At 48.4% G+C, this 10,004-nt stretch overlaps 1 protein-coding gene across 1 annotated transcript; it reads left to right on the top strand.

Moving 5' to 3' along the window:
- Positions 1-1,209: 1,209 nt before the first annotated feature.
- On the top strand, positions 1,210-3,244 carry LOC121937100 (cytochrome b-c1 complex subunit 10). The gene is made up of 3 exons (XM_042479998.1): positions 1,210-1,335; positions 2,050-2,183; positions 3,054-3,244. Exons 1-2 carry the CDS (start codon positions 1,286-1,288, stop codon positions 2,168-2,170), a joined length of 171 nt encoding a protein of 56 aa, XP_042335932.1. The 5' UTR covers positions 1,210-1,285; the 3' UTR covers positions 2,171-2,183; positions 3,054-3,244.
- Positions 3,245-10,004: the final 6,760 nt, after the last annotated feature.

Genomic DNA, 10,004 nt, shown 5'->3' with positions numbered 1-10,004 from the left:
TGTTTTATTTAGGATGACTCTGGAGACCAGGGTTCGAATCCCGGCTCAGCCGCAGAGACCCGTTGGGTGGCCCTGAGCAAGTTGCACTCTCTCAGCCTCAAAGGATGTGAAGAAACCTGCCAAGATTTGCCTTAGGGCCATCACGACTTGAAGGCACACGACAACCGTTTGGTGCAATGACCTTTGGTCAAAAGCAATAAAGTTTTGATTTGATTTGACAACCGTGTGAAGTGTAACAGTCACGGAAGACATTTTGAACCCTGTAGAGATGGCTGGAAGGCTTCTTCCAACATGGAAGAGCCAAGGATGGCTTTTTCTTTCGCCAGCCTCCACTTATCATTTCCATTTGGACAGATGCATCCTTTTCTTTCTCTTTGTTAGCATGCTGGGGCAAAGCTGGCATTAAGCTAGGCTTGACTGGTCTCTACCTTTCTAACCATCCACACATGACCTTTGCTGGGGACTATTACCCCCACAATCCCCTGCTAGCAGAGCCTTCCAATACAAGCTCCTGGGGGGGGGGGCTTTGCTGTTGTTAACCATCCTTGAGTTGGTGTTGACCATGACAACTTGACCCAAGGACTCCTTGCGCTCCTTTGCTCTGCTCAGGCCCTGCACATTCATCCTTGGCTTGGCCTCCATTATAAAGTCCACCCATCTTGCATGCAGCCTTCCTCTCTCTCTGCTTCCCTCCACCTTTCCTAGCAGTCTTTCCTATTGAGTCTTGCCTTTTCATGATGTGTCCAAAGTGCAAGAGTCTTGGGATATTTCTGATTTATCCGCTCTAGGGCCCATTTGTTTGTCCTTTTGGCTGTCCATGGGATCCTCAGCCCTCTCCTCCAGCCCCACATCTCCAAGGCACTGGTGTTCTTCCTATCCTCTTTCTTAATTGTGCAGCTCTCACATCCATGTGTTGTAATGGGGAAGGCGATGGCTTGTATGAATCTAGCTTTGGGGGTACTACCAACCCCAAAATCCCCTGGGTGGGTTCCTTTGGGGGGGGGGAGAGAATTGCCACTTTCATGACTGGTTGGAAGGGATTAGTAAAACTAGCCATAAATAAACCAATGGAAATTTCCCCCAAAGTCTGGTAGCAAACCCAAAAGAGAGGCTGTTCCCAGAATGAACCCTCAAGGAGGCTCCCCGCGTGTGAGTCTAAGAGTGTGTGTCTATGAAAAAGGACGCCTGACGAAAGGGCCAGGCGCATGCGCGCTTGTGAAAATGAGGAGGCGGAGCTAGAGTGTCGGCAGAGGCGCATGCGCAGAGGGAAGGTGACTTTGGGAGGATGCTGGCCAAGTACCTGGGCCCCCGCTACGCTCAGCTCCTGCGCAACTGGTGAGGGATCCTGGGAGGCTTTTCGTGGAAGCCATGCTAGCAGGGGATTCTGGGATTGGTAGTCCCCTCACCCCCAAGGGAGCTTCCCCCAAGAGACATGGCTGGTGGGGGATTCTGGGACTGGTAGTCGCTTCGCCCCAAAAGGGAACTGCTTCTCCAAAAGCCAATGCTGGTGGGGGATTCTGGGATTGGTAGTCCCCTCTCTCCAAAAAGGGAACTTCCCTTCCAAAAGCTGTTGTTGCTGGGAGGATTCTGGGTTTGGTAGTCTTCCCTCCCAGGACGTTTCCCCCCAAAAGCCATTGCTGGCGGGGGATTCTGGGATTGGTAGTTCCCTTCCTACCACCAGGAAGTGTTTTGGTGAAGGCCATGCTAGCAGGGGACTGTGGGGATGGTAATTCCCCCAAAAGGAGCTCCCCCCCAAAAGTAAACCCCAATAAGATTGTTGGTGGGGGGATTCTGGGAATGGTAGTCATGGGGTTTCTTTGGCTTTGTTCAGAGGAACAGGATCTCTCTCTTCATGCCTCTGAGGAAGCAGAGCAAGACCTACGAAAACTCATGCAGCCATCTTCTTCTTTCAAAGGTCCTACAAGGTCCTCTTCTTCTGCTGGGCTTTGGAACGGTTGGGACTTGTAGTCTGACAATGGCAGGTATAAATTACTGTAGAGTCTATTTCAGTGGCCTTAAAGAGGTTCCTGTGTCCCTTTTTTACCGCAGGGTCCCCACGGCAGCCACATGGGGCTCCGTTGGCGCCATAGGGCTGGTTTGGGCCACGGACTGGAGGCTGATCCTTGACTACGTCCCTTGGATCAATGGCAAGTTCAAGAAGGACGACTGAGCCCAGGCTGCGGGTACGTTTCTGGCCTTGGGCTCCTTTAGACAGCTGGCCCTCCACAGTTGCAGCTTTGGCTTTTGCGGATGTGATTAATATCTTCTCTTTAGGAATCTCGAGGCCCTCCGGCACAAATCTTCCAGACCCTTAACCATAGAGTTGCGCTGGAGAGCCTACAAGTTCCCAGGGAAAACATTGCGTAGGTCCTCCTGCATGATGCTATGATCAGCTCCCAGCAGATGTTGACCATAGAGTTGTGTTGGAGGAGTTCCTAGAGGAAACACTCCTCTAGGCATTTGTAGGTCCTCCAGAGTGATTCTGTGATCAGCTTCTGGCCGATGTTGGCCATAGAATTGCACTGGAGGACCTGGAGATCCCTAGAGAGGTGTTCTCTTAGGGGTTTTGAATGTGTGGTTTATCCACATTCACTGGGGTCTTTCACCCCAAATTCCAGCAAACATGGAGGGGCCATTGTACGTCTATTTATACTAAGTATACTTAGGCCTGTTACAGACAGGCCAAAATAATGCTGCTTCAAGTCACTTTGGAGGTATGGTATTTCAATGATGCATGCGTCCTAAGGTCCAAACGCAACACAAAGCTGCACTCCAGTCCTTAGGACTGGCGCGTGGTTTGTGCGGGCTTTTAGACCATGCATCATTGAAATACCATACCTCCAAAGTGACTCGAAGCAGCATTATTTTGGCCTGTCTGTAACAGGCCTAAGTAGATTTATACTGATGCTGCTGCCAGCTGCCCAAGCAAGATCATAGTATCACAGAGTTTGAAGAGACCAGAAGGGCCATCCAGCCCAAGCCCCTGCCATGCAGGAACTCACAGTGATAAACCCCTCTTTGTGATGGTTTTTCTTCTTTCTCTTTTCCTGTAGGCTCCTTTGGTTCAGAGCAACTCTTTCCCTTCATGTTCCTAAGTCTGTGAAGCCATCTGGAACCAACCTCCGCAAGAAGAAGGACATGACCCTTTCGTTTTCTCCACCTCCACCGGGAAATGCTACACAATGTCCTCTGAAACCAATAAAAACTCTTTTTAGTGACCAGCTCTATGCGGTCCTCCAGTCCAGTCTTGCTTCTACCTCTCTCTATGGTGACCAGTTCCACTGACAAACTGTTGGAGACAAGAATATGATCCCCATATTAGTAATATTTGGGCTAGCGTCGACTTGCGTGTATGTGTCCACCCACAAATGCATGCGTTACTTCAGGTTCTCTTAAGGGTTTTGTTTTGCAAATAGAGTGAAGTCCCTAAGCTGGTCTTCCTTCTGCCCTGGTTCCAAAGCAACCTTTAATATCTCGTGCCATACTTCTTCTTTCCTGCAATACCAACAATACCTGACCCATTTTCGTGAATCTGGGAATGTTTCGAATCAGGAGCATGTTTTGTGCAGAAGTCGTGATCGCCAAGTCCTAATGCAGTCATGTTAAGTCATTAAGGAAAGTTGGTTTGCTAACATTAACCTGCTCAGAAGATGCAAACAAAATTGTTGTTGTGTGCCTCCAAGTCATTCCTGACTTACGGCAACCCTAAAATCTGTCCTAGGGTTTTCTTGGCAAGACTTGGTCAGAGGAGGCTTGCCACGGCCTTCCCTTGAGGCTGAGAGAGTGCAACTTGCCCAGGGTCACATATGGGTTTCATGGCCAAGAGGGAATCGAACCCTGGTCCAACACTCAAAGCACTATCTCTTTTTGCCTCCTGATTTCCCCAGCTTTATTGTCTTTCCCAATGAGTCACATCATCTCATGATGTGTCCAAAGTATGACAGCCTCCTTTGCCTTGGGCCAGGTCCCCCAGTGGGTTTTATGGCCCACTGTAAGGGTCCACAGGCCACAACAGGTAGCCTTGTGGCCCACATACCTCTTTCAAGTGAAGTATCATGTTTAAAGAAAGTGTTTGGCAGAATCTTGGAGCTGGACAAGTCCCCAAGGGTCATCCAATCCAACTCTCTGCTGTGCAACTAGAATGCAAATCTGCCGTACAAACCTGTAACTATATGCTTTTCAATCAGTGGGGAAAATAGCTAGTTTTGGTGCTGAAATGGAACTTGCATGGGCCGAAGCAGTCCACCTTTGGGTGCCACTGTTTTCAAACAAGGCAGCTGATATAAAGCATTTGCTTGAGCATGGTACGGCTGTCTGTTTAGAAGCAGGATGCTGGGTTACAAGGAAGGTAAATGCAGATTGAGTATCCTTTCTATTCAAGCCGCCTTGAATCCCATTTTGGGAGAAAATGTGGATCTAAATCCCATCAATCAATCAATAGGGAATTTCAGAATACTCCAAGGTCCAAAACTGTTGGGCGGCTGTGAGAGCGGCCCCTTTCCTTCCACTTCACAAGATACACAAACTTTTTGTGTGGAATTGTTTTAAAATATTCTGTATACAATTCCCTCCAGGCTATGCGTATAGGAAACAATGAATTTCATGTTTTAACACAGTCCCATCTCCAAATTATCTCATTATGTAAATGAAAAGACTCCAAAATCTGAAACCCAAAACACATCCAGCCCCAAATATTTCAGATATATTATAAAACGATGCCCCAAAGTTGGATCTTGGAAGGAAGGAGTTGGAGGGGGGGGGAGCTATGAGCTACACCTGTTGAATCTTTCCCCCCAAAGAAATCATATTTAAATACCAAAAGATTCTTGAGTTTGGGGTGGGAACTGTGAACTGCACCTGTTGAATCTTTCCTCCTCAATAAATCACATTTAAATATTGAGAATTTCTTGAATTTGGGGAGGGGAGCTGTGAGGTACACTTGCTGAATCTTTTGCTTGCCTTGAAGAGATCATGTATTTATTTGTTTGTTTGTTTGTTTATTATATTTTAATACTAGGGAAATGGAGAGGAGGATCTTGGAAGGGGGGAAAAGGTGGAAAACTTGGAATTGTGGATCAACCCAGAGCAGCACCTGTTGGGTTTTGGCCTGGCTTAAAGAGACAGGGCTTAAATGTGGTGCTTAGACTTTGTTATTATTATTTTGCAAAGAGGGGATCATTTTTGTTTGGAAGGAGAAAGGAGGGAGGAGATTCAATCCTCTAGGATTTTGGGGGGCTGGGTGGCCTTTCTCCCCCCCCCCAACTTAAGCCCTGTGGGGCGGGGCTTGTGGGGCAGAGGAGAAAAAGAAGAAGCAGAAGGGGAAGAAGAGGGGCGGGGGTCGCGTGCTTGGGGACCACGTGGCGAGGAGGAAGATGGCCAAGGCGCCGGGGGCAGCTGGGGGGCCGCGGTGGGGCCCTCGGAGCCCCTCTTTGGGGTGAGTTGCAAAGCCCATGGGGCTGGGGGGAGGAAGGGAAAGAGGTGCAGTGCTGCATGCATGCATGCAAGTTTGCAAAGGGAGTGTTTGGGGCATTGCAACCTGGCTTGGAAGTTGCAAACAATGGGGTGGGGGAGAGAATCAGTGGGTCAGAAGAGCCCGCCTGGGTGAGGTTGGGGGAGGCTGGCTATTGGGGGGGGGGTCTTACAGAGTGGAAGGGCTATGGGGCAGTGTAGGGGTCTTGCAAAAAAAGGGGGTCTTGCAAATTGGGATGGTTATGAGCAATGGGGGATCTTGCAAAGTGGAATGGCTATGGGGCAGTGTAGGGGGTTTGCAAAAAAGGGGGTCTTGCAAAAAGGGGGCAAGGTGGTGTTGGAAAGGGACTTAAGGAGAATCAGTGTGTTTCTGGGGGCAAAATGGAGTCATTGGGGTGAATTTGTGAGGAGGGCTCAGAAAAGTAGGGAGTCTGGGGCGCTGCAAAAGGAGGAGGGGTCTAGCATTGGGGGCTTGAGAGTTGGGGGTGATTTTGGAGGTCCACAATTTAAGGGGGGATTTATGTATAACTATACATAAAAATCCCCCCATTAATTGAGGGTTTTTTAATGTATAAATAGTGGGGCAATTGTTTTAGAAAGTAGTTGGGGATGCTGGGAGTTGCAGTCCGCAAAGGCAAACTTTCCCAGATAGGAGGGGTTAGATGGGGTCATATGGGGGGTTTGACTATGGGGCCGAATGTTTGTTTTGGGGTCATGGATGTGTTTATAAAAGAGCCTTATAAAGTTTTGCTTTAGGGGATTAGCTGGATAGGGGCCAGAAATGAGGGTATTATTATTGGAAGCAATCCAGCAGGAAGGGAAATCTATGGGGCAAGAGAGGGAGATGTGGGGAGCAACAATGCCTAAGTTGCAATGGGGTTGGGAGGTTATTATGGAGGCATCTATGAGGGGCAGTTAAGGGGTGAAGGAGTGAATAGGGGACGTAAAGACGTATGGGGCAATGGGGTTTTGTTTGGGAGCTGTGGGGAAATGCTAAGAAATGGTAGTTTATTGAAGCGGGAGTTGTTTTAAATAGTTTGATTTTAGTTTTAGTGCTCTCCTTTGGCTGTTTTTAGGTGTATTCTTTTAAATTGTGGGCTGCTTTGGTCCCAATTTTGGGGAGGAGAGCATCATCATCACCTGAGTGAAGCAATATAAGTTATTGGATAGGTTTTGACGGGAAGAAAGCTGCTTTTATAAACTATACTTTCCATAATCCCTTGGCTGGGGGATTCTGGGAGGTGTAGTTTTAACAAAAGAAAAAAGGAACTTTCCCCCAAATTTTAATGGAAGTGGGGTCTTTTTAACCCTAAATGGGTGCCCTACCTTTGTGTGATGTGAAAAAGCGATGGAGGGAAAGCAGTTTTGCGTGTTGTGACAGGACGCATTCACACGTGATAAAAGGGGGGAAAGACGTGTTTATTATTATCATCATCAATGTTATTAATTAGTGTTCATTTTCCTCCCCCAAATTGGGGCCCAAAGCGTGCCACAACTTAAAAGAACACCAAAAACATACAGAAATGGCTCAAAAAAAAAGAGCATTTAAACAATTTATTTGTGCTAAGGTGCACTTGAGCTTTTTTTAAAAAAATCCCCTCAGGAGAAAGGGAATTATTATTGTTGTTATTATTATTATTTCCACATGTATTGTGCTTATACTGTATTATATTATTATTGTCATTGTTGTTAAACGTCCACGTGTTTTGTGAGGTAATAAGGTTCTGCTTTTCCCTCAGTGGGGGACTATTTCCATTCAGGGAGGAGGGATACCTTTAAAAAACCCTCCGCGCCCTTTCCCCTCAAATTGGCGGGATGTGAGGAGGGACTATTTTTCTCTCCCCCTCCCTCCTTTTTTATGTTTAAAAAGCCAACGGCTTTTTAATCCCCCCAGCAGAGGGGGGAGGAGCTCCGGAGGATGGAACGGCGGAGGCGTAGAACGCGCATGCGCCGACGGAGGAAGAGGAGGGGTTGGGGAGAGGGAAAATGAATGGAAAGCGGAGAAGAGGAAAAGGCGGCGGGAGGGGAGGTCTCCCTTGAGAAGAGCCTGAGTGTCTGCGTATGACGTCAGAAGCAGGCGGCGCGGAGGGTAGAAGGAAGAGCGCCCCCTGGAAGCGGGAAGCGAGCGCGGAGGGAGGCGAGCTTGACAGAGGGAACAGCCACCCCAACGTTCTAATCCCCGCACAGCCGAGGGAGTTGCCTTGGAACAGCCTGGCTTTGCAAACCAGACTCTTGCCTTGCGCTGCATTTTGCATTGCATTGCTTTGCAAGCCACAGAGGCCAACCAGCCAGCTTTCTAGCCCCCTCCCCAGCAAAGCAAGCCCCCCACCCACCGCAATCCTGGCTGGGCGGGACCTTGGAGCCAGCAGGCCAGCCGGAGCCAGAGGAGTTGGCGGGGGTCCTGGCGGTGGCACTGGTGGTGGCGGCTGGGCCGACGCCGAACCAGACCCGGCCCTGGCGGAAGCGATGGATCGGAAGAGGTGGGAGTGCTCAGCCCTCCCGCAGGGATGGAAAAGGGAAGAAGTGACCAGGAAATCGGGGCTCTCTGCTGGCAAGAGCGATGTCTATTATTATAGGTGAATGTGCCACGGCGGAAGAGGGGGGTGGCGGTGGGAGGGGAGGCTTGTGCAGCGAAGCAGGGTGGGGGCACCCCTTGCCTTGCCTCTCTTAGCTTTCTGCGGAACTGTCAACCTGGTGGCAGGCAGACGCGCAGGAGGGTCGCAATGAACGCATTGCATGTCGCTGGATCACTTGCTTGTCTGCATTTTGGGGGGATTCTCTGCCTTCTCCCCAGTGTGTCGGTGTCTGTGGCCTAGTGTCCCTTGGAAGAAGAAGGAGCCAATCCAGAGATCGATGTTTGGAATTTGTGCATAGACAGAGTAACGTCTGTCCAGAGTAATAATGTCTGTCCAGAGCAATGTCTTGGTATCCACTGGGGTTTGGTTCCAGGATGCCCAGTGGGTACCAAAATCTGTCAATGCTCAAGTCCCATTATATACAATGGGGGTATTACCATTATTATGGTTACAGTGGGTCCTTGGTATCCACTGAGGTTTGGTTCCAGGATCCCCCTTGGATACCAAAATGTGTGGATGCTCAAGTCCCATTAAATATAATGGCAGAGCAAAATATAAAAGTGAAAATCAATGCTATTTGGAATTTATACTTTTGGGAATATTTTCAAGCCGTGGATGCTTGAATTCATGGATAAAAATCCATGGATAAGGAGGACTGAGTATAGTAGTAGTGGTAGTAGTATTACAGTGGACCTTTGGTATACACACTGGTTTGGTTCTAGAAGCCCCCATAGATGCCAGAATCCATGGATGCTCAAGTCCCACTGCATGCAATGAGGTACTGTATTATTATTATTATTATTATTATTATTATTATTATTATTATTATTATTATTATAGACCCTTGGTATTCACTGGGCCTTGCTTTCAGGACCCCCTGTGGATACAAGACTCTCTGGATGCTCAAGTCTCATTATATACAATGGGGTGTTATTGTTATTATTATTACTACTACTACCACTACAGTGGGCCTTTAGTATCTGCTCAGGTTTTGTTCCTGGACTATCAATGGATACCAAAATCCGTGGACGCTCAAGTCCCATTAAACATAGTGGCATGGTAAAATGGTGCCCCATAGCAAAATCAAGGTTTGCTTCTTGGAGTTGATATACATTTTAGGATATTTTCAAGACATGGAAAGTTGAATCTGTGGGTATGAAGGGCTGGCTGTGAATGTGATACTACAATGCGATTTTTCCTCTGGTTGGAAGCAGGCTGGCATGCAGGGACCCTTGTTCTGTACTCAGTTATATGTTGGGGGGGGGGTCAAGAGTGGGATTGCTGTTTGACAATCCTGTCACAGTCCTCAAATCCTTCCTGATTGTGTGGATTCTTGACTGGAAAAACTCATTGGAGGTGTCAGGCCTTCACATGTGAGGCCCACACACACACAACAAGTGTGTGGCCAGCAGACCCCACTGTGCTGTGCAGGAGGGGAGACAGTCCATAAGGGCCTTGCTGTCAAGTGAGGTGTGTTGTTTGCTTTTTTGTGGTAGTTGGCATTGTGGATTGCACAAGGGGGCTGGCTCTGTCACTCCCTCACTTAGGGGCCTAAAATGACCATTAGCCATGGCTGTCTTTGGCCTAGGGATGACCACTGGCCAGGGCTGCAAGGGGCCTAAAATGACCATAAACCATGGCTGTATGTCGTCTAGCCATGGCAGTATGGGGCCGAGGAATGACCACTGGCTAGGGCTGCAAGGAACCTAAAAATGACCATAAACCACAGGTGTATGTGGCCAAGGAATGACCATTAGCCTAAGAATGACCATTAGCCATGGCTGTATCTTGAATTGGAAGGAGCTGTGAGGGTCCCCTAGTCCAATACTGTGCCAAGCAAGATGGCAGACAGCTCTGCTTGGAAGTTAATTCCTTGCAGGTAGAAAGTTTGGACGCTACCACTGTATAGTCATCCATAGTTTAATTCCAATTTTGCTCCCTCCTTTCCTGAAATAAATT

The sequence above is a fragment of the Sceloporus undulatus genome, chromosome 7 (genome assembly GCF_019175285.1).
Source record: "Sceloporus undulatus isolate JIND9_A2432 ecotype Alabama chromosome 7, SceUnd_v1.1, whole genome shotgun sequence".
Lineage (NCBI taxonomy): Eukaryota > Metazoa > Chordata > Lepidosauria > Squamata > Phrynosomatidae > Sceloporus > Sceloporus undulatus.
The sequence above is the reverse complement of the archived record's forward strand: the minus strand, read 5'-3'. Positions and strand labels throughout refer to the sequence as shown.